Raw genomic sequence first — 24,659 nt, forward strand, 5'->3', positions numbered from 1 at the left:
AACTATGAAGCTGCTGAAAGGTAAACAAATTTGTACCAAATTATTTGAGTCATTGGTTCCATGGCATTTCCTACATATTGAATGACCTGTGAGGTTACTGGGATAAATGCATGTTTGGAATAAGCTTCCCATTTGTTCTAGTCCAAGGCAATTTCACAAGTGTGCCAGGCCATCTGGCCTACCAGTTACAAATTAACAGCTCAGCATGCGCTCTGCCAGGGTCCCAATCTCAGAGCCACCACGTACTGGCTAGGTAACCTCAGGCAAGTCACGTACCCTCTATGTCCCAGCTTCCCACTCTGCAAAATGGGGAGAATAAAAAATGCCTACAATTACAGGGTTGTTGGGAAGATTAAATAAATTGATCTACCTCAAGCTCTTTGTTTTTTTTGTTGTTTTTTTTTTTTTTTTGAGACAGAGTCTCACTGTGTTGCCCAGGCTAGAGTGCCATGGCGTCAGCCTAGCTCACAGCAACCTCAAACTCCTGGGCTCAAGCGATCCTTCTGCCTCAGCCTCCCGAGTAGCTGGGACTATAGGCATGCGCCACCATGCCCGGCTAATTTTTTCTATATATTTTTAGTTGTCCAATTAATTTCTTTCTAATTTTAGTAGAGACGGGGTCTCGCTCTTGCTCAGGCTGGTTTCGAACTCCTGAGCTCGAACGATCCACCCGCCTCGGCCTCCCAGAGAGCTAGGATTACAGGCGTGAGCCACCGCGCCCGGCCTACCTCAAGCTCTTAATATGTGCCTGGTACACAGATATGCTCAACAACTGTTCGACACTGTTATCAGGCTAATGACTCAATACATGTTTTCAGATGAATAAATGAATTAGTAATTAATTAAAAGTGTACCCAGCATACTTACTAGATGTATTTCATCTATTCATGGGAGAAATTCTCAACTGTATGTAGAAAAGTACTTAACGTTCTAAAACAAACTCCACGGAGTCCGATGGAACTTTCTGGCTCTTCTCAGTTGTGTTAGGCTCAAGTCCACAAGCTTAGGTGATCGGAGAACTAATATTTGAGTGTTACTCCAGAGCCAGGTTCCAACCACAACACATCACATTAACATGTAACAACCAGTGTGTATGGGCCCTCCTCGTTTACCCACCAAGGAAAGTTCTCAAAGCACTACAGAGACAACGAATCTTCTAAACCACAAAACAGCTATCTTTCATCCATGACCATAAATATACACCCATTCCTCTCTAATCCTGAGCAATATAGATGGTGTAGAATTTTTATTTCCGTATTCTCAAATTTGTACCCATGTCTGGATTTGAGATGTTTGCACATTTGTTTCTAAGGGATACAGGATGTACTCAGAATACAGTAGCCTTCTGTTTCTCATGTTTAATATGTTTGAAATGTCTCCTATAATATATGCAGATAAACACTGTGAAATGACTTCATTCCCTCCCCTACCTCCCATCCTTTTTCTCTCTGAAGATCCTGTGACCTTAAAGAAAGAACTATTAATATTTGGTTGTTTTTTTAAGGAAAGTTCCTATAAAGCCTGCCCTTGGTCATCTCCGGGGAGTGTGAACCGGACTGTCTCCACATCCTCCTGGAGTCAGGCGGGCGGGCTGAGCCTGAGGGCCGAGTGCTAGAGAAGCCACAGCAAGGCACGTGCTTCCTTTCACTCCCCAAAGACAAACGTGGCCCACGGGGAGCTCCTGATCCCACAGGCTGCCAGGGAAGGAGATGCCCGCGGGCAATGGCCATTCAATTTGCAAGGGGTACGACCTCCTCCCAGGATCTCCTTTTCATTCTCCACTTAATACAGTTTCCTAAAAAGCCCACACAACTGAGCTAAACAGGAGAGCTGGCATCCAGATGTGCACCCTTGTGGGTGGCCCTCTTGCCTGGATGATGCCCTCCCACCACCTCCTCCGTCCTGCCCTGTCCCCCTTTGCCCCTCAATATGCCACCTCAAAGAAGACTTTTCTGATCTCCCCCAACCAGATGGGATTTCTCTTTTTACTGAATCTTTATAACACTTTGTAACCACTGTTTTTCTTAACATTTAATATGTTCTGCTTCATAGTAATTTGCATATTTTCCTTATACTTCTTGCCATAGCCTTGAAGGTATTTGCTCATCTTTATGCCTCTTGTAGTCCTCGGCTCCTAGACACTTGATGAGCTGAGGCCATCAGCAGGTCTAGGTGTGCCCCGTCCCTGGCGTATCCCCTATTGAATCTCTCCCCTTGGAGTGCCCACATGTTCAAACCAGCTCATCACCTTCTTCCCACATCTGGGTTCTTAAGACTTCCGATTGTCTTTACCACCATTTATGCAGCCCCTCAACAAATGCTGAAGGGTGCACAGTATGCTTCAGGTGCCAGAGACAAGGACAAAACCAGACAGGATCCCTGCACTCACAGCCTGGACTAGCACCAGCATCCAGTCACCACCACGCAAAATGTCATGCACCTAATTGCAAGCTCCAGGCATGGCTTCTGAAGGTTTCCTTGAACTCACTTTCCTATTTATCCCATCATTTCCATTCCTACTGCACCCAAGCCCCTATCACCTCACAGATGGCATTCTACAAAAGCCACCTACACCAGTCCACCTGCCCCAGGCCTCCTTCCCCATCCATTCTGCACACCATCACCACGTCAACTGCCCCGAAACACTATGTCCACTCAAAATTCTTTCAGAGTTTCAGGGAAAAAGGAATAACCTGAGCCACAATTCTAGGCTTCCCAGAACCAGTTTCATACACTTCCTAATTTCCATATGTGAGCCCTCTGACTTTGCTTGGTATATCCTGAGCTCATCTCATATACACAGAGAACCACGCAATTCCAGCCTACTTGTCCTTCAACATTCATTCCAGAATGTCCCTGACCACTCAGCCCAGGCTTCCCTGGGCTACAGACAAGGGATCTCATCTATCCAGGGTTTTAACCACCCTTTACCTGTCGAAGACACCCTACCTTTGTCTCTAGCCCCAGACTCTGCCCTTAGCTCCAGTTGCAGCTGGACTTGTTCACTTGGTCCTACAGGTTCCTCAAACTTGACATGGCCTAAAATGAACCTTAACCTTTCCCCATGAGCTCATTCTTCCTCCCATGCTCATACTCAGGTCGGCTCTGTCCCACCCCCCACCCAGTGAGTCCTGCTGACAGCATCCCCTAAGTCTCTCTCACATCCATCCCCTTCACCCCCACCCCCACCAGCACAGCTTTCCACCTGGAATACTACAGTGGTGTCCTAAACGGATCCAGCCTCCCCCCTTCCCAGTCCACACCATGAGGGTGATTTCTAAAACACAAGTCAGACAGTCACTCATACCCCTTCGATGCTGCCCACTGCCACTTTCCTTTACCTTTGGAATTCATCCTCCCACGTAACTGAACTACTGTACCTCCCCTAATCACAGAGCCGTTTCACGTCTTCATGCCCTGCCCCAAGCTGGCCCCACAATGCCCGCGTCACCCTCAAAAAATCCTCCTGATCTTTCAACACCCTGCCCAAGTTTGGTCACCCCCTCCGTGAAGCCCTCTCGATATTCTTCCCCACCTCCAGCACAGTTAATACCTTCTTCCTTAGTATTCCTTTTCCACTGCATCTGAGATGCTATATGAAGCTACTCACGGTAAGTTATGCGCTCCTAACTAGCAGGGACTGTTTTACCCAGGTAGCTTAGCCATGCCTGTCATGGCTGGGCCCCAAGGTCATGAAAACAGAATGTGCACTTTTGGTGTCCTTTCTAGGCCTTATAAAAAATTAATGCTCAATAATTATTTGCTGATAGATTCTAATAGGAATTTTGTTTCACTTATACATCTAAGCAGCTGTCAATTTTCCATCAAAACAAATCGAAATTCCTCAGCTGGTTTTCAGGGTCCTCCTTAATTTCACACCACCCTAAATCATACCCTATAGTATATACTGCCCCGCATGCTTTGCCTTCTGGATGGCAACCTGTGAACTCACGAGAACAGGAACTGGGTCTATCTTGCTAGCCTCTGCATCCCCAGGCACCTGGCAAGTGCTTGGTATTCAACAATTATCTCCCAAACTAATTGATTAACAAATGACAGGCATTTGTTCTTGACTGACTAAAGAGGATATGGATAAGCTACTCAAGAGGAAGTATTTGCAGATCACTTGATTTGGTGATTTGAGATACTAGCAAGTCATTCAGGCTTTTGGAGAGTAAAGGAGAGAAAAACAGGCTGTCTATTTAACATCTCTGATCTTCAGCTCCCACGGATGCCAATGGAATCCATAACCGTGCCACCTTGGGGTTAGACAAGGTCATAAAAGGTGACTATGGTTCTCCAGAAATGCCTAAAGTTGTCTGAATTCAAATAAAAACATGGTTTTAAGGACTTTAACAGAGGAGTCAAATCCCACAGAAGTTTGTGTAGCAATGACCTTAAGGAAAAGGGGACAAAATGCAGGCTCCCATAGGAGTCCAGCGTAGGTGTAGAAAGTGATGGCGGAAAAGGAATAAGGGCAGAACCTGGGACAAGGTGCAGAACCACAAAGGATTAACAGGAAGGGCAAAGAGTGGTGAAAGGAGATGGGCCCCAGGGTGGAAAGAGGGAGGGTACCCCCACAGTTCATCTGGTGGAACCAAGAACCTTCACCTGGGGTGCCAATGAGTCACACCAAACTCTACCAGTGACATCTTCCGCTGCAAAGAGCTCCCACAAGGACATCCTGTGCCCACAGGAATGGTCAGTGTGGACACAGCTGCAGGCTGAGATAGGGAAGTGTTAGAGAGTGAGAAGAAAGTTGGGATTAGAGGAAACCAAAAGAAAACCCTTTTTCCTTTTGGTGATAATGGCAAAAGAGACAGTAAGAGGAGAAACCATCCCAGAGCTGGGATGGGATACTCCTCACCATATGCATTCATTTTGCTCCAAATTCTCACTTCGTGATTTAGGCTCAAAATTGTTATTTCAACCAGTAATGACAGGAGGAGGTTTTAGCATTTTAGAGCTCTGGCTGTCTCCACTAAACTAGTACTAATCCCAGGCTGCTGCTAATAGAACATCCTGGGGCGTACGTACTCAGGCTCTGAAGCTGAGTGCATGCTCCGCTGCCTCACATACCTGAGTTCAGCATCTAAAACAGTGCACGGGAGACACAGGTCTTGGCATAAATGAAGGGAAATGTAACGTGCCAGCCTCCGATTCTGAATGAATTTCACGTTGTTGAGATATGAGGAGGGAGAGACTGAATAGAAGGAAGAGGGACAGATGTACCAGGTGCAAAAGAATCAGAAACAGAAGTTCCAGAGGCACCATTCGGGCTGCCACGGTGCCTGGCTGGGGACCAGGAGGGTTTCACATTGGGGCTCCCCTCCACTCTCTGCATTTCTGTAGCTGTGCCAGCAGACTTGCTTTTTAGCAACACTCAAATATGACTTCAGCAGCCGAGCACCAATCCTTGGTATGGCTTCTGTATTCTAATTTTTCAGTTCCTCATAGTTCCATGTTCCAGGGGTCTTTGGGTGTTCATCGTATCTGTCTACCTTAGTAATCTTTGTTTATTAAAAACTCAAAAACAAGAGTAATCTCACCTGTACTTTGTACAGCTCCTAGCAGATGTACCACAAACATTAATATTTTTGATGCAAATGCTGGCTATGGAGTTAGAGTAGCAGAATGCTGACAATTTTTTATGCATATCATGTTATGGATCAAAATTTCAAATATGAATTTGGGACTACACGAGGTACCTCAAAGATATTGCAGGTTCGGTTCCAGAACAGCACAATAAAGTGAACATCGCAATAAAGTGAGCCACATGAATTTTCTGGTTTCCCAGGGCACATAAAAGTTATGTTTACACTTTAGTCTATTGTGTACAATATGATTATGCGTAAAAAAAAGTATATAACTTAATTTAAAAAATACTTTATTACTTAAAAATGCTAAAAATTATCTGAGCCTTCAGCGAATCAAGAGTATTTTTGCTGGCAGAGGGTCTTGCCTTGATGTTGAAGGCTGCGGACTAACTGATCCGGGTGGTGGTTGCTGAAGGCTGGAGTGGTTATGGCAATTTCTTAAAATAAAACCATGAAGTTTGTCACATCGATTGACTCTTCCTCTCACAAAAGATTTCTCTGCAGCATGTAATGCTGTTTGATAGCATATTACCCACAGAACTTCTTTCAAAATTGGTGTCAATCCTCTTGAACCCCGTTGCTGCTTTATAAACACGTTTATGTAATTTTCTAAATCCTCTGTTGTCTTTTCAATAACGTTCGCAGCATCTTCACCAGAGGTAGATTCCATCTCCAGAAACCACTGTCTTAGTGGTTTAAAGAACATTAGAAACTAAGGGAGAGAGTGTGAGGGGGTAGAGATAAAAACTTACCTATCGGGTATGATGTATACTATTTTGGTGACGGGCACACTAAATGCCCCGACTTCAACATTGTACAATTCATCCAGGTAAAAACAACACTTGTGCCACTTAATATTTTGAAATAAATTTTCTTTAAAAAAGAAACCATTTTCTTTGCTCGTTCTTGAGAAGGAAATCCTTATCCTTTCAAGTGTGATCATGAAATTGCAAAATTCAGTCACATCTTCAGGCTCCACTTTTAATTCTAGTTCTCTTACTGTTTCCACCACATCTGCAGTGACCTCCTCCACCAAAGTCTTGAACCCCTCGAAGTCATCCATGGGCGCTGGAATCAACTTCTTCCAAACTCCTGTTAAATTTATATTTTGTCCTCTTCCTATGAATCACCAATGTTCTTAATGGCATCTAAAATGGTGAATCCTTTCCAGAAGGTTTTCAATTTGCTTCGCCCAGATCCATCAGAGGAATTACTATCTGTGGCAGCTATAGCTTTACGAAATGTGTTTCTTAGATAATAGAGTTGAAAGTTGAAATTACTCCTTGATTAATGGTCAGCAGAATGGATGTTGTGTTAGCCGGCATGAAAACAGTATTAATATTCTTGTACATCTCCATCAGAGCTCTTGGGTAACCAGGTGCACTGTCAATGATCAGTAATATTTTGAAAGGTATATTTTTTTCTAAGCAGTAAGTCTCAACAGTGGGCTTAAACTATTCAGTAAACCATGGTGTTAATAGATGTGGTATCATCCAGGCTTTGTTGTTCCATTTATAGAACATAGAGTGGATTTAGTATAATTCTTAAGGGCCCTAGGATTTTCAGCAAGATAAACAAGCATTGGCTTCAACTTCAAGTTACCAGTTGCACTATCCCCTAACAAGAGTCAACCTGTACTTTGAAGCTTTGAAGTCAGGCAATGATGTCTCTCCAACTATGAAATTCTTGGATGGCATCTTCAATAAAAGGCTATTTCATCTACAATGAAAATGTACTGTTTAGTGTAGCCACCTTCATCAATAATCTTAGCTGGACCTTCTGGATAACTTCCTGTAGCTTCTATGAATACATCACCACTTGCTGTTCATCACCACCTTGCACTTTTATGTTATGGAGACGACTTCTTTCCTTAAACCTCATGAACCAACCTCTGCTAGCTTCAAACTTTTATTCTCTCTCTGTCTTCATAGGACTGAAGAGAGTTAGGGCCTTGCTGTGGATTAGGCTTAAAGGAATGTTGTGGCTGGTTTGATCTTCTATCCAGACCAGTAAAACTTTCCCCATATCAGCAATCAGGCTGTTTTGCTTCCATGTCATTTTTGTGTTCACTGGTGTAGCATTTTTAATTTCCTTCAAGAACTTTTCCTTTGCATTCACAACTTGGCTAAACGTTTGGCACAAGAGGCCTAGCTTTTGGCCTGTCTTAGCTTTGGACATGTGTTCCTCACTAAGCTTAATTGTTGTTAGCTTTTAATTTAAAGTGAGAGATGTGAAATGTTTGACTCTTCCTTTCCCATGAACACTTTAAAGGCTATTCTTGGATTATTTTAATTTTTTTGAGACAGAGTCTTGCTCTGTTACCCTGTGGCATGATCATAGCTCACTGAAACTTCAAACTCCTGGGCTCAAACGATCCTCTTGCCTCAGCCTCCCGAGTAGCTGGGACTATAGGTGCAGGCCACCACACCTAGCTAATTTTTCTATTTTTAGTAGAGACAAGTCTCGATCTTGCTCAGGCTGGTCTCGAACTCCTGAGCTCAAGGGATCCACCCACTTGCCCTCCCAGAGTGCTAGGATTAGAGGCATGAGCCACCGCACCTGGCCCTTATATTTGGGTTACTAATTGTCCTAATTTCAATATCATTGTGTCTCAGGGAATACAGGGAGGCCCGAGGAGAGGAAGAAAGATGGGGAACAGCTGATCTGTGGAGCAGTCAGAACACACACTGCATTTATCAATTAAGTTCATCATCTTACAAGGGTGCAGTTCATGGTGCCCCAAAACACTTATAATAGTAACATCAAAGATCACTGGTCACAGACCACCGAAATATATAGAATAATGAAAACATTTGAAATATTGTGAGAATTACCAAAATGTGACCCAGAGACACAAAGTGAGCACACGCTGTTAGAAAAATGGCGCTGATAGAATTGCTCAACACAGGATTGCCACAAACCTTCAATTTGCACAAAATGCTACATCAATATCTGCAAAGTGCAATAAAGCAAAGCACAATAAAACGAGGTCTGCCTGTATGTGTTTAATAAGGTCCCTGGAGGCAATGGTAACCATGTGACACAGGACATGCCAAGCCTCTGACTTCTCCCTTTCTTCCTGCCATCTTTCTAGCTGGAAATAACCAATCTCGAGAGTTTCGTGTCCAGGGTATTGAGTTTTCACAGCACACGCTTCATCTCTGCTAAAGCCCACCGTTAAGAAGGTTTACAGGAAGTTCCCACAGATCACCAAATGTTCATGGGCACACAGTGTCACACTGCACACAGCACGAGCCACACAGGAAAGGAGACTTTCTGTGACAGAAAGTGCTCAGGTAGGAGAGAAACCAGCCAGGCAAAGCCAGGCACTGGCACTGCTGCTGCCTTTGGGGACAGCCCCACTCCCCAGGGTTCTCCTTCACTCCTGTGCCCTGGGGGTGATTCAGGGACAAGGACTGGGCCCTCAGGCCAAGGTGAATGGAGTTCAGCAGAAAGCCTTCCAAATGCCACCCTGGGGGACTCCCTGAAGCAGCTCCTAGGAGTGGGAATCTCTGAGAATCCCAATCTTACCCTGACGGTCTCTAATCCTAAATGACCTGAGGCTTATTGTCAAGTCACAGTGACACCGGTGAATACCCCGTCTGCTCTCAGGGAAACCACCTGGGTGACACAGGCTGAGAGAATTCAGCTCTGAATAGATGCTGCACTCCTATGTCCTGCTTGGTCTCTGTCCCCTCTGGTTTCTCCCACATTAACACTGCTTTCCCTCCCTGTGGGCCACCCTTGGCCAGGCCAAGGGCAGAGCAGATGCTCCAGGACCGTGGAGTTTGAGTCCTGAGGCTCCCCCATCTCCCACACGCGGCCAGGACTCCCTTAGTTCTGAGCGGGTCTGGCGCACTACCTAGTGCCCTACCTCCTCTGCTGCGAACGCCCTCTCTCAGCCTGGGCCCCTCCTGCCACTCTCCTGTCCTGGGCCCAGACCCCAGCCTGCCACAAAGCCACTATAGTCATGCCCACAGACACACCCCTAGGAAGTGGGGTAGCTAGGAGCTTAATCCAGGTCTGTGACCCCAAAAGTAATGGTCTTGATCTCTGCCACTAAATGGCGTCCCATCTTCAAGGGGAAGCAGAAATACAGTTAACCAGCACCTACTTTGTCTCTGCCTTGCAATTGTCGGCTGGACAAGGAAGAGGCTGCTTTCCCCTTGGGGTTAATAACCACAAGGACTTTCTTGCTCTACAGACTTGCTTGCCTGTCCCCTGGGGCGTGGACCTGGGCCTTTGCAGAGCAGCACTGCATTTAGTGAAGAAGCTCCTCCTGTCTGGTGTGGCTCCTACGTGTCTCATTAGAGCCTTACACGCCACCGCAGCTCACACCGACAACCGCAGTGGCGGTATCAGTCAACATCTATTTCCGTGTTAACAGAAAACAAACGGCTATTTCCAAAGTGCCCCCAGAGAGGACTCTGCCGTAAAAATTTCATGAAGCCCAAATGCCTTCGGAAATGTAAACTGGCCGCTCAGCTCTCCCCAGGAAGTCGCCGTGCAGGTCGGCTCTGACAGCCAGTGTGCTAGTTCCAGCTTAGGGTCCCTTTAGGCCACTAACGGCAAGAACCAATCAAGCACCCCAGCAGCCGGACACCGAACCCTTTCCTCTGTGTATATCATGGGCTGCGGAGGGAACTCCCCCTCACATTCGCACAGTGACTTTGGTACATGGCCCCAGGATTGTGCCCGGAGGGACACAAGGAAGTGGCTCCGGTTGCTTTCTCCCTTTCTCCGAAGCCACTAAGTGAGGGGGCGCCAGGGGTGCCTCTTACCTGAGCGGTGAAGAAGGCCGGGGTGAGGGACCCCGACGGGAGCGCGGGGCTGTTGAGGGCGATGGAGCCGATGTCGGTGCCGGACAGCACCAGCGGGGGCGCTGAGATTTCCAAGCCTTTGGGTTTTTTGGCCTTTGGGGGAAGAGACGGAGACTTGGTCTTGGAGCCCGATGACAGGTTCAAGGGCTCCAGGGAATCCGAGTCATGGCAGGCGGCCTCCAGGAAGAGGCTTCTGTGCTCAGGAGGGAGGGGCGAGCTGGGGGACAGGGACGGGGACCGAGACGAGGAGGGAGAGGCGGATGAAACGCTGGCAGCGTTTGGCAACATTAAAGAGGAGATCTTGGCCGAGACGGACGAGGCCAGGAAGGCGGACGCCGCCGCGGCCTCCGACGTGGAGGGCAGGGACACCACGGGCCTGGTGACGTGCTTGTCGGTTTTATTGGTCACAAACCTGATCACAGTCCTGACTTCTTCCACCGGGGGGCTGTCCTCGGGCGGCTCCTCCAGCTTCTCCGTCTTGATGGCCTTCAAGGCATCCGGCGGGTTCTGCAGGGAGTTGATGGTGAAGGACGAGTACAGGCCCGAGTGGATGTATTCGTTGCGGCTCGTGATCTTGAGGGCGGACAGGCCGTGCTTGTGGGCCTCGCGGCCCTCGGGGGGCGCCTGGCAGTCGGCGTCCTGCAGCAGGAGGCTGTCCCGGCTGATGTCCACCACGTGAGGATCCATTTTCAGAATCTCGGGGAAAGAGACAAACTTGTACACAAACTTCTGCCCGATCACCTTCTTGATGATGTTCTGCAAATACAAAAATGGATATTTAAAATATGAGTGCACCAAAGAGACAGTAAGAGGCTCACGATGATGGTACCTTTTGCCGCCAGAGGCACCAGAATATTCCCGATTTACACATCTTGGCTAGGGGGCAGTGGAAAGAATTATCCTTCCATTCCAGTTCTGCCAACTACTAGGTGTGTGATCTCTGGTAAATTAATTGCCATTTTCAGTGTCCTCATCTGCAAAGTGAGGATTATTATATGTAATAATATAGGAAGAGTTGCCATTTATGAAGCACTTACTATGTGGCTGGGATTATTCATGCCTGATCTCATACAGTTTGTATAGAAATCCTAAAAGGAAGAAGGTATTGTTATTCCTATTTTAAAAATTAGTTGAATAAGCCCAGAGCGCTTAAGTAACTCACACGGCCACCTGGTCGGAGGTGGTAGAGGCAGCATGTCCTTAACCATAATACAGGACTGTCTCACCGACCTCTGGGAGTCGGGGGCACTCAAGGAAACAATAATGGGAAAACATTCTGTAAGCTGGAAAGCATTATAGAAATGTAAGTTATCATCACCAAACACCACAACGTTTTCTTAAACCACGGAGCCTTTTTTTTTTGCCTTTTTATTTTTCTTCCAAGAAAGCCACTGGAGGAGAAATGAATTGTCTACTTGGATATTTACGACATTCATACACAGTATTTTAAGTTGCTACTAACTACTTCTGGCTCTCAGACTTATGGCTCCAGTCTTCAAACGTTAGGATATAAATGAAAAACAATAGTCATTGCAAAAGTTTTCACAGCCCTTTGTGGGAAGGGACTTTCTATTAAAGGGTGTACTATTCTTGAGGTTTATTAAACGAATACATTAATTCCCTGCAGAAACCACCAGATTCCATATTTATCTATCAAATTCTTGCTCTGTGCCTCCCCCTATGGCTGAACCTTGGGGTCCAGGGAACTCAAGGGAGACAAAGATGATCTCTTTCAAGCACAAAGAACTAGCACCATCCTATAGGAAAAGGACTCCGAGCGTTTCCTTATAAACCGTTCCTCCTAAAACTTGGGTATGAGTGAGGGTATAAAAGAAAAATTCATTTGGGGAAGAAAAGCTTTCGAAGCAGCTCCTAATAAGAGCCCATTTACTCTGCACCAGGTGTTGCATACAAGCCAGCTCCCCGAATCCCCCACTAACCCTGGTGGAGGTGGAAAGTGTCATCCTCACAAGATCAGAGATTTGCCCAAGAACCACTAAGATCTACCAGTTCTAAAGCCTAAGCTTTTTCACATTCCCACACAAATTTGGGGGGGAGAGAATCAAAGAACCCCCTAATAGAGAGGAAATTTAATTCAATTTTGATGTCCCTTTTGTAATCCTAGTTTGGTTCTAAATATATTATGTTTTTGCCTGCCAGCTTGTTACATTATGACATTCTGATCTGCCTTCCCCGCGCCCCCCACCCCCTTTAGAAGACAGAAGGATAGGGCATATTTACCATGTCACTGAGATTTTCAAGGAGGAATTCCTCGGAGCAGGTATCTAAGGGAGGGGACGCGTGAGGTCCCCACGCAGCACAAGAAATCCCACACGCGTGAGTCCTGGAAAACCTAGCTCAGCACCAGCATACAGATTAGATTCAAAGCTGAACAACCGTTCCAGCGGCCAGCACCCCAGAGCTCTGGCTTGCCCATTCACTGCACCCACTTCACCCCCGAGACGCTCAACACCTCTTACAAACCTACAGAGAAATCTGGGAAACTTAAAACGTTTTCCACCTGGGCCTTGTGCAACGCCAGGCCTAGGGAGAGAACATGCCCAGGAAAATTAGCTCCCAGCAGGAAAAGATTAAATAAGGTCGTCATTGGACCCACCTGACCGAGAGTCAGTTCCTATTAAAAAGAAAATACGCTTGCCTGGTGTGTTAATGCTTCCTCTGCTAAAATTCTACGATATTTTTGTTTTTAGCACATAATATTTTCTCCGTGGTGGAAAGCTTTCAATTTTTTTCCTCAGCCAGTTTGAACACTCATCTAAATGGAGTGAATTTTTAGAGCCTAAATAAAAACATAGAAGAAAGGAAAAGAGAAATGGTCTGAATCATTTCTTCTAACAGGTCTCATAAACTAATTATTGGTGGGGCGAGGAACCAACCTTTAATTTTCTTACAGGTTCAAACAATGTCTGAACAGGGATTACTAATCTTCATCAAGCAAATCAAGAAGTAATTTAGGGATTTGATAAAAATGGCTCTCCCTCTCAAAAAATGGTTGAGAACTGAAGACAATCTCAAATAGAGAACCAGGTCTTGATGTGCTAGGAAGAACATAAAGGACAACTCATATGTCTATCAACTGACAAACAAAAACAAAATATGATATATCCTTACAATGGTATATTATCCAGCCATAAAAAGGAATGAAGCACTGATACAACATGGATAGACCTTGAATTCATTACGCTAAGTGAAAGAAGCCAGATATTATATGATTATAAAGCCCATATATTATATAAGATTCTATTTATATGAAATGTCCAGAATAGTGAAATCCACACAGACAACCAGAAAGCAGATTATAGTTACCCAGGGCTGAGAGAAATGGAAGGAAGGGGGCTGAGAGCATAAAGGGTATGGGGTTTTCCTTCTGGGGTAATGAGAATGTTCTAGAATTGATGCTGATGGATCCACAACTCTGAACATATTCAGAATTGTACACTTTATATGGGTGAATTAATTATATGGTGTGTGAACTATATCTTGATGAAGCTCCTTTAAAAAAAGAACACAAAGAATCTTAAGTATTTTATATGTTTAAATGGAAGACAGTGGGAACTCTCTGCAGCTAGATAGCGACTGCAAACACGCTAACCCCTATTCTGAATATCAAAAAGGAGCGCTGGGAAGCGCCCTTCAGCCACTGCTGCTGCTGTGGGAGGAGCTGCGAGGACGCTAAAGGAGTTTTTTTGGGAAAGGTTACACTGTGCCCGAGATGGGGACAATTTAATAGCTGGCCCAAGCTGGCCCAAAGGAGGAAGTCACAGCATTTGGAAAGAAACAGGTCTTGCTTTTCTAGAGACCAATGGAAAAGAGGGATTCGATCTAGCTCTGGAGACACTTGGGAACCTCTGCAAGGACTGCAGGCTGAGAACGGGACTCGGTAGGAGGAGGGCAGGGTCGGTAGAGTAAGTAGGTCACAAAGAGAGCAAACCTGGGCACTGGGGCTGTCTGCTCACACGAGGGAAGCTGGGGTAAGGAAAGCCCCCCCACAGGGGTGCTGAGCTGGAGGATTGGGCAGGAGGGTGGGCTCAGAAGAGGTGTGTCCCCTGCAGCTGAAATGACAGTCCCTTCTTACCTATCTTCCAGGGCTGACCCTGGGGGCACATCAGCTGCATGTATGTCTGAAGATCTCCCTGTGGTTTCCAAAGGGAAGTTTCCTTCCAAGACAGTATGCTGAGAAAAGTCACAATATGAGGACTAATAAGAGCTAGTATTTGCTGAGCACATATTATGTGTCAGGCTCTGTTCTAAGAACTTGACAATCATCAACTCATTTAATCTTCTCAGAGAGTAGAACTATTATTATCCCCACTTTAGAGATAAGCAAACCGAGGCTCAGGGAGTATAAATTAAGCACTGTTACAAAGCTGTACTTAAGGACGACAGATGGCACCCAGGCAGTCTGGCTCCTGAGCTCTTGGCCACTGTGGAGAGTGACACAAGAGTCGAGCTAACTTAGGCAGCCCAGGATACAAGAACACTTAGGTACAGGCTCTTATTATGATAAGTAATGAGGATATTTAGAAAAAGTCTGGTTTTTGCCCCTTCAATCCCAGACTGTCAAGTATTTGTTGCTTATGGTTGCCTGGTAACCTGACCGATGCTGGGCTGTGCCAGGCTGGGCCGAGTGCCTCTCCCGCATGGTTTTGGAGAGACACTTACACACAGCTGCTTCCTTTCACCGTGTGGGCGCAGCCTCTTTGTGATCTCCCATTAAATGTGTATCCACAGCGAGGGCTGCCTCCGCAGCCAGCATTCCGTGTGATGCTACAGGCAGCAAGGACGGGACCAACTTCGGTGAAAGGGGAAGCAATGTCCCCCCAAAACAAACCCCACTGGCAGTGCCAGGCAAAAGAGGAAGATCGGATACCAAAATGAATCCCGCTGTCACCACCTCCCAGTGGGGATGAAATATCCCAGTTTGAGAATGCAGGAGCCTAAAGGGCAAGCAGTCCGTTGTGGCAGGACTCCAGGCAGACTTGTGCAAAGGAGACCTTCCCTGCTCACCAGCCGCCACACACGGAGGCGTCCCATGAGAGCATCCTGCAGCCACATTTCACCCTAACAGGATGGAAAACCCCAAGAAAGCAGGTCGGATTTCCACTTCCCTCAGCACTGCACCCTGACAGGTTCCAGTCACACCTGTAAGAACAGTTATGGGTGTCCATAGGTGTGCGTGAAGATGCGTACGCGTGCGCGCACACTCACGCACACACACACACACACACACACACACACACACAGAGTCCGCTCTGCCTTCTCCTCCTTTACAAGAAGGAGTCGTCTATGTAAATAATCCCACACATACTAGTAGATTAGAAATATTTCTATTAATTCTGTGATTTTTTTAAAAAAAATTATATACAGTGCTAAGCAATGAAGAGATGCTTGTGGAATTGGATTTATCTTCTTAATGATGATGTTATTAGGATAATAATGTTTGTTGAATGAATGACTTTAACGGTAAGAAGAATTAACCCAGGCATAAAGCCAGAGGCTTAACCCTATGAGAGAGAAAATTCTCTGTGTCTAATTCCCAGGCTGATTGAAACTCCCTGTGTATGTGTCCTGTGCATATACCTGGATGTGCTTTTTTGCTCACATTTTGAAACCGAAAACTCCCAGACAGATCCTGGGGGCCATATGCAAGCCCCTATACCCCCCACACCTCTCGCGTGATTTCACCCGTCCATCTACTCAGCAAATACTGCCTGTGTCCACACATCTGCTCTGGTCTGGCACCCCGATTCTGATCTAAGGTCGTGTGTGTGGAGTTCATGGGCTCAGATCCAATCTCCCATCTTCCTCCCCAGGAGGAGCCAGACCTGCTTTTCCAACTTTCCTACCACTTTGTTCTCAAAATTGAGAGATGTGAGCAGCCCCCTAAGCACGTAGGACAGGTCACGCAGAAGACTTTTCCTAGCAAAGCGCTGGGGCCCCTCTCAATGCCAGCACTGGGGAAGGGGGACCGAGCAGGGGGACCTTTCCAATAAACACCCACCTGACCCTATCACAAGGGCTGCTGCTGGGATTAAAAGGAGGGGTTCCAGAGTCACTGCCTGGGTTCAGATGCCACCCTGCCTCGTACCAGCCACAGGCCTCAGTTTCCTCATTACAATATGCGGATGGACCTGTCCACCTCACGAGACTGAACGAGATAATCCATATAAAGTTGATATCAGAACGCTCGATACATCCACACAGGATAAGCCCATGACATACACCAGCTATTAGTGTTATCATCATTATTTTTATACTCCTGTTTAATCAAAAACAAAGCAAATCATAAACATCACCTTCTGTCAGCCCCAGTAACAATTTAATAGACAAAATTAACCCTCTTAGAGGGCTGTGCATATTCTACTCGTTTGATCCAGCGTTCGGGGTACCGTGATCAGTCAGATAGCAGGCAGAATCACATCTGGTTTACATATCTCAACCAAGCAGGGGAAACATGATGTTTTATTTAGTTGGGCTCAGACAAGAAATACACGCGAGGCTTATAGTATATCATGCCTCACACAGCCAGCACTTGACATCCACTGCGAAGAAAACCTCACACAATCCAATTAATCCGGGAGGGAGGGGGTGGGCGCAGGGGGCGGCAGATGTGAACAATCACTGAACCCAAGCGTTCCACTTAGACAGCAACTGCAGCCTACGGGAGAGACGCCGCACGTCAGGCCCCGCAAGGTGGTGCAGACACTAACCAGACACCCAGCTCATCTCGACTGCTCTCCCAGAGCAGGAAACGTGCTGCCCAGACCCGGAGGGAGCCGGGGCCTCTGCTCGGGGCACCTGTCACTGAGATCCCTAGTGCAGGAAACGCGGAGTTCAGGTGCCAAGCAGACACGCGGGGCGATGGATTTATTTGGGGCACGTTCGTGGCACCATGGGAGATACCCTATGTGAAAGGAACCGGTGGGGAGGAAGGACGAAGGAAAGAAGCACTTAATGAGGACCTACCACGTGCTGAACACACACAACCACCTTGCACGGTGGGCACTGTTAGCCCATTTTAGAGATGAAGAAGTCAAGGCCCTTGCTTGGACGGTGAAGATATATCCCATTTTCCACCACACAGGAGTGGGTTAAATATTAAGAGAGCCATACAATGGAATACCATGTAGTTATTTCAGAGGATAATCCATTGTTAACATTTTCCCACATCTTTAAATATACATTAGGTAAAAAAAGAAGTATGCATGGGATAATTCCATTATTTTAATGAAATAACTTTTTCTATGTATGTATTTTAAATAAAAGAAGGAAGATAAAAAAATTAATCTTAAAGGTGGATAATAAAATTTAACAGTGATTTTTAGTATTTCTTTGTGCCTTTACGCATGTAAAAAATATATTACTTAATATGTGTTACTTGTCAAATTAAGACTTTTTTTACGCAGAAAGAAACAGGCTCTAAAACGCTTACTAGCCCAAGATCACACAGCTTGTAACTGGTGGAGCTGAAGTTTGAACCCAATTGTGTCTAGTGCCAAGACCTAAGCCATTTCTGTTCTACCACCACACCCTCTTCCAGAAAGCAGCTGCCTTTGGCCCAGAGGCTGCTGCTAAAGTTGTCTGCCAGGAAAGGGGTCTCTGCATTCCAGAGTAATAGTGGGGTTAACTGCAGAGTGCCTGGGAAAACCTTGCTTATGAACGGTTATTTCTAGCTCCTCGTGCGGAAGAGACCAATCTTCCATGAAGGCTGTTCTTTAACTAGAAATAGAACGCGCCTCTGCCCATCTGCAAGGTAGAGAAGGTGCCTGCTCTGATGGGCCACCCTGGCATGAGCGCTGGGGACCCAGCAGTCCCACTGCAGCAGACTGGACGTCAGAAGCCGACCTCTACGCGGTGCACCATCCAAGAGACAAGGGTGATGGGAAAACAGCATGGTGGCGGCCGGCACTGCGCAGCTCCCACGAGCCCCCACAGGCCTAGGCACAGTGGCAGCTCACGTGAGGGCACAGGCCAGGAGCCTCGATGGGCCAAATGTTACATGGAACCAATGCTGGGGTGGACAGACCTGGGTTCGAACCCCAGCCTCTCTACTTTCTATGACCTTGGGAAAAATCACTCAACTTCTATGGGTCTCAGTTTGCTCATCCCTAAAATGGGAATAAGAATACCTCATAGGGGCCGGGCATGGTGGCTCACGCCTGTAATCCTAGCACTCGGGGAGGCCAAGGCGGGCAGATCGTTTGAGCTCAGGAGTTCGAAACCAGCCTGAGCAAGAGCGAGATCCCATCTCTACTAAAGATAGAAAGAAATTAGCTGGACAACTAAAAATATATAGAAAACATTAGCCGGGCATGGTGGCGCATGCCTGTAGTCCCAGCTACTCGGGAGGCTGAGGCAGGAGGATCGCTTGAGCCCAGGAGTCTGAGGTTGCTGTGAGCTAGGCTGACGCCACGGCACTCACTCTAGCCCAGGCAACTCAGTGAGACTCTGTCTCAAAAAAAAAAAAAAAAATACCTCATAGGGTATTTTCTTCTAAAGGATCGATATATGTCAGTCCCTCACTCATACACGTCCTTAAAACATGATCTCTTGCCCAGCAGAATTTTGCTCTCAAACAATGATCTCATTGTACGCAATGCTCATTGATTATAACGCACTTTTCATTTTATCCCACCTTCGAGTAATCAAAATTCCTTAGATGGGCACCTCACTTGACAGTTTACAGAGGGCATACACAATATCTCTTGTCAGACTCACAATGCTTCGATGCCCTTTTTACTGATGCAGGACCCGAGGCTGTGAGCCAAGTTCACACCACCCGCAAGTAGCAGAGGCGTTTCTCCAGGCTGTGGCTTCCTGGCCAACACATTTTCTTCAAACTCCTCATTTTGGATTCCCGTCCAGACCACAGTCTGACTCACTCTTTCCTGATACAAAACCTGAACTGTCCTTTGTCCAAAGTTAGAACAAGTAATCACTGTAGGAGTCATCGTCAATGTTCCTTCTCTTTAATAAGCAAATATTCTGTCAACAAACATTGTGTTTTGTTGTTTAGAAACGGAGTCTCACTATGTTGCCCAGGCCATTCTTGAACTCCTGGCCTCAAATGATCCTCCCGCCTCACCATCCTGAGTAGCTGGGACTACAGGCATGTGCCACTGTGCCCGGCTTTCAACAAACTGAATACACACTTTCCCAGGGAAGGCTCCGTGCTAGGCCCTGAGGAACAGAAAGGAGTGAATCCGGCTTCTGTCCTTGAAGCATCTGACCTCAGCTTGGATGGGCGGTGGTGTGCCCTGCCTCTGCTCAGCCTCTGCGTCTGAAGCGGAGGGGACACTGAGCAGTTAGCTGGCCATACTAGGCTCTGCTATTAACTTTGGGAGACAAGCTCGCCTCATACCCGTCCCCTAAGGAGCATCTTAGAAAAGGGCTCCTTCGAGCCATCGACTTGAGTTGCTTCTACCCAGGGCAGGCTTTCCCCCTGCAGTGAGCTTAACGATGCCTCCCAAAATGCATGCCCACCAAGGACCTTGGAATGTGACCTTATTTGGAAATAAGGTCCTTGCAGACATAATCAGTTACGGATGTTGAGATGGAATCGGCCTGGATTTGAGTGGGCACTAAAGTCAATGACTTGTGTCCTCAGGAGGACACAGAGAGACAAAGGCAGAGATCGGAGGACACGGCAACAAGCCGAGAAACACTGAGGAGTGCCGGAAGCCCCCAGGAGCTAGAAGAGGTCAGGGAGGAGCCTCCCCTAAAGCCTTCCGAGGGAGTGTGGCCCTGCCAACACCTTGATTTAGACTTCTGGCCTCCAAAACTTTGAGAGAACACATTTCTGTTGTTTTGAGCCACCAACTTTGTGGCATTTGTTATTGCAGCCCCAGGAAACTAGTATAGTCCCTTCTGAAAGCCACTGCTGTTCAGCGGGGCAGAGCCTCCCCGCAGTGCCCCTGGCCTGCCCGCTGCGATGCTGTTACAGGCACCGGGTTGGGTGGAGCCCGGCCGTCCCTTGTCTCAAACTTAAGTTTGGACATGTACATGCACACACGTACACACCCACTCACACCCACTGCAAACTTCTAAGAATAATGGGCTGCCAGCAAAGAGCTCTGTCTCTGAATTGGCCGACTCTGCCGACTCCCGGGAGAGGTTTCCTTGCGGTTTGGGTTGAGATTTCCTTATTTTCTGGCCCTAGTAAGCCACAGTGTGAATTATCTCAGCAAATTCAGCAGCCTGAGATGGGGGCTGGTAGCGGGAGCGAGAGGGTCCTCAGCCTTGCCGCCGAGCAAGTGTGGCCCCCCGAGGGTGCTAATGAGAAGAGCCGCCTTGCTGGCCTGGCAGGACACCTCGGCCCGGTAAGGCTCCGGCTGGACGTTAATAGCATTTTTCCAGCCCCTTCTTAGCTGGTGGCTGCTGCTGCTGCTGCTCCCTGGACCTGGCGTCCTGTCTCCCTCCTGGCTCTGTAAACACTGAAGGGTACTTTCATTCAAAGGCCTCTGAAGTGTTAATAAGATAAAATATAAAACTGCTCCCCCAATACAAGTCTTCCCCTCCTTCCTCTGCTGGTTGGGGGAGTTGCTAACAATGACCTTCCCATTTTGAGTGACCACCTCCAGTGCTGGCAGATGGCATTGGAGTAGGGGTGGGGGCGTGCTACCGCCAGAAGCCACAGGCGGTCTGGGAGTGTGCTCTCTTCCTGGCTTTGTCACCTGCTAACTTGGAAACTCACCTCCCCTGCAGCGGCCTCGCTTGCTAAAGGAGGGGTAGGTAGGGCAAGACGCTTCCCTAGGTCCTCTCCAGGGCTTCCAGTCCGGGACGACAGACATCCTTCTGTGCTGTGGAGAGGCTGCTTCTTGTCCCTTACTCACCCAAGCTACATTTCTCCGGCACCGCCACAGCCCAGGCACTGCAGTGACACTGGGAACAGCAAGGAAAACCAGCACCTGGGCCGGTGAAGTAGACACAGTGACAGCAGGAGAAACAAAGTGCCCCCTGGGAGGGGACACAAAGCAGGGAAGGCAATCACCAAGTGACGGCATCAGCTGGAGGAGGCAAAATCAGAGATGAGTTTGAAGGCCGGCCTGGAGTGGGCCCCGCGGGAGGACAGGACAGAGAAGATGCAGAAGGAGGGGGCGGGAGGCAGTCGGCCTGGGGCCAGATGGCGAAGGGAGTTTGGAGTCTTTCCTGGAGGCCACAGGGAGCTGGGAGGTGCCCACGCAGGAGTGTGTGCTCCAATCTGGCTGGCTTTAGGAAGTGACTTCTGGAAGCCTGGGGTCTTCTGGGGCCACCGGAACCTCCACCTCACATTTTCAGCAGACTCAGATAATCCTGCCAGCAGTTTTTCCATTGTCATTTAAATAAAAAAACACTGAGGGCCTATCTCTTCTGTCCAGCTCCCCTTGGGGCAACGATCAGCAGTACGGAGAATCTAGGGTTCAAGCCTGGGCCCGCGGCTCTGCAACTCGATGCTCCTCCTGCTTCATAAACCCAAGCACAGATCCCGGGTTACGACTTTTAGCTGAAAGTTCTGCCACCAACCAGCTGCTTCATCTTGAGTCCGTTACTGAAACCTCTCTGAGACTCAGTATCCCCACCTCGAAAATGGGCCCGATATTGGCCATGAAGACAGGCACGTCATGAGTTATCAAACGAGTTAATAAATGTAAAAATACCTAGTGTGGTGCCGGGCTTAAAATGAAGTGCTCCATACACGCGAGTTTCCTCTTCCTGTCTTACAAATTTGGGGTAGGAACCGAGATAAACCGTTGTCTGAGGACAGGCAGCGGGTGGGGAAGAGGCCGGGCAGAGGAACAGCTGGGGCGTGGGTGGATGGTGGGTGGTATGATGTGAATGTTAGGTTTTTTTGCCAGTTTGTCTACACAGCCACTAAATTTTCCTGCAGCTAAAATCCCAGAAGCAAGAACGTTCATGCTGGCAACGCGGACTCGGTGTGGGCTTGGGCAACAGCCTGACGTAAGTGGATTTGGCAAGGCCACGGGAGCTTTGGCAGCTGAGCGCCGAGCGCAGAAGCATCCTCATCAACACAGTGTTGATGGGGCTCCCGAGCCTCTGGCTCATCCTTGTTTCTTAGCAACTGCCCTATTTGGGGGAACACTGTGTGCCACAGGGACACTGGCCTGGAAGCACATGCAAGACAGGCAGCACCCCCAGTCCACATGGAGAAGAGCGCCCCAGCAGCCGGGCCTCCTATGCCAGCCGCCATCTCCCAGGGCAATGTGACCAGATTGGAAGACCTCCATGAGGCCACTCAGCCACTCCACAGGTCTCAAGGCAGCTTCCAAGACCAAAATCTTGCAGAGAGGCCCTGGCTGTCCCCTCGGCCCCCAGGCAATAGTCCAGTTGCCATCTGTTATACCTCAAACCATCTGAGAAACTGCTATAGTACAAAGTAAAAAAAGACACCCAACGAAACACACCAGGCTGTCACCACTCAGACCCAGGGCTAGGCACAGAGGGCCCCTTTCATACACAAAACACCCTGGGTGGAGTCCAGGATAGATGGGTCTTCCGTAAAATCCCACCACCAACAAACGTATTCTAGAAAGTTTCAGGCTATGAACGACTGCCGGACGTTTGTTCTTTCTCCACGCTGACCATATATCATTTTACCTTCATAAAATTTATTTTGGGAAACTAAAGAATTCCACCAGGGCTAGGCTTCTTGGCACAGGCAGTTGATCTCAGATATATATTATTAACACTAACATTTTATTGTCGTGATTGCACACCCAATTTAAAATGAATTATCCAATTAAGTTAAGAAGCTGATGCGTTCTACTTCCAGGAATAGGTTGCCAATGACTTTGTCTTGACTGTTCTCCCCTAAACTCCTTTCAATTAAGTAAAGATCGTGCAGTACGTTGTGAGGCTGAGCCAGGAGGTTGCTGTGGAGACGGGAGGATTTTTTCATCCTATCACCATTTTCATCTCCTGGTGAGAAGGGAGCCGGCAGAGCTCTCAGCCTCCCCCTGGGAGGAATGCTCACTGCCAACAACAACAAGGACAAAAGGCCTGTTGGACAGAAAAGGATGAGGGATTGTGTAAGCTTCCAGGTCTCTTTCTGCAGCAACCTGGAGTCCACGTCTTCAGCTTCTCAGGAGCAGGAGACAGTGGCCCAGCTTATGTGAACACCAGACTCCACCGTTTCCCTCTCCTCCCCCGGGGCGGTTTTTGAGAGGGGCTTGTAGGACCCCAGTGCTGCAGCTGTGACAGGGCCAACTCGGCCAGCAGAGGGGAATGGATTTGTGGTAACTGGCCAAAAAGATCAGGGCTGTGTGGTCGGAGTGTAAAACTATCAATGTCAAGAAGAGTAAGAGCAGGCACAGATTTGGATTTCTAAATGCAAATCTGATCATGGCCCTCTCTTGCTTTCAACCCTATATTGGCTCTCACCATAAAGTTCCAACTCTTTAGCATGCTATATACACCATACCCCAGCCACTGTTCCAACCTCATCTCTCCCTCATTCCCTAAATAAACACTCTGTACTTGAAAAAGTCAAATTCGCACATCCCTACCTTTGCTCATGCTGTTCCCTTCCTCATGTACCCTTCCATACTGGGCAATTCATTCTCAGTCCTCAAGCTCTGGGTCAAGTGTCTTGACCTCTGGAGGCCGTCCCTCTGCCTTCACGTCCCTCCCCGCTCTCCCGGAAGATCCCAGCATCGTGGCCACGCTAGCACCTTACACGGTGTATCTATTAAAATTGGTTTGCATGCCTGTCTCCCCGATCAGCTGCCGAGGGAGGTCTATGTTCAAAAGAATGGCTGAATGACTGAGGAAAAGGCAGAGGGGCAAGAAGGGGCCGTGTGGACTGGAGGTAGACGCATAACTACAAACAACCCAGGCTTTGTTCAAGAAGTGAATAAACACTGTGAATCCAGCAGCTCCCCCTGCCCCTCAGACCTGGCCTAGAGGGTACACGGGCAGTTGTCAGGGCCAGTCGCCTGCAGGCTCTGGGCATCTGGCCCTGCTCCACCTAAGACGAGAGATTTAGAAACTAAGTCTGTCCAACGTTGTTAAGAAGTAAAAAAGAGTTGTTAGCTTGTTAACAAATAAAACCTCCAAAAGAGATTCTTCTTATTACATCAGGTTGCAAAAGTACCTTCTGGAAGACTCAGTTTAAACCTAACAGGGAAAAAAAAAACTGCACCCAAAAATTCAAATCATCAGGACCACAGTGACAAACCCATCTCCTGGGACTTACAGCGACAGTGAGGAAATCAAGGTGCTTGGC

The 24,659-nt window shown here is 47.7% G+C and overlaps 1 protein-coding gene across 1 annotated transcript in view; it reads right to left on the reverse strand.

The window, feature by feature from the left end:
• Positions 1 to 24,659, reverse strand: part of ELK3 (ELK3, ETS-domain protein (SRF accessory protein 2)) — a 67,983-nt gene that overhangs the window by 9,866 nt on the left and 33,458 nt on the right. The window contains exon 3 of the mRNA XM_012664052.1: positions 10,379 to 11,173. Coding sequence (XP_012519506.1) covers positions 10,379 to 11,173 — 795 coding nt within the window. The remainder of the gene's footprint in view (positions 1 to 10,378; positions 11,174 to 24,659) is intronic.

Source organism: Propithecus coquereli, unplaced genomic scaffold, assembly GCF_000956105.1.
Source record: "Propithecus coquereli isolate 6110/MARCELLA unplaced genomic scaffold, Pcoq_1.0 Scaffold85, whole genome shotgun sequence".
In the NCBI taxonomy this organism is placed as follows: Eukaryota; Metazoa; Chordata; class Mammalia; order Primates; family Indriidae; genus Propithecus; species Propithecus coquereli.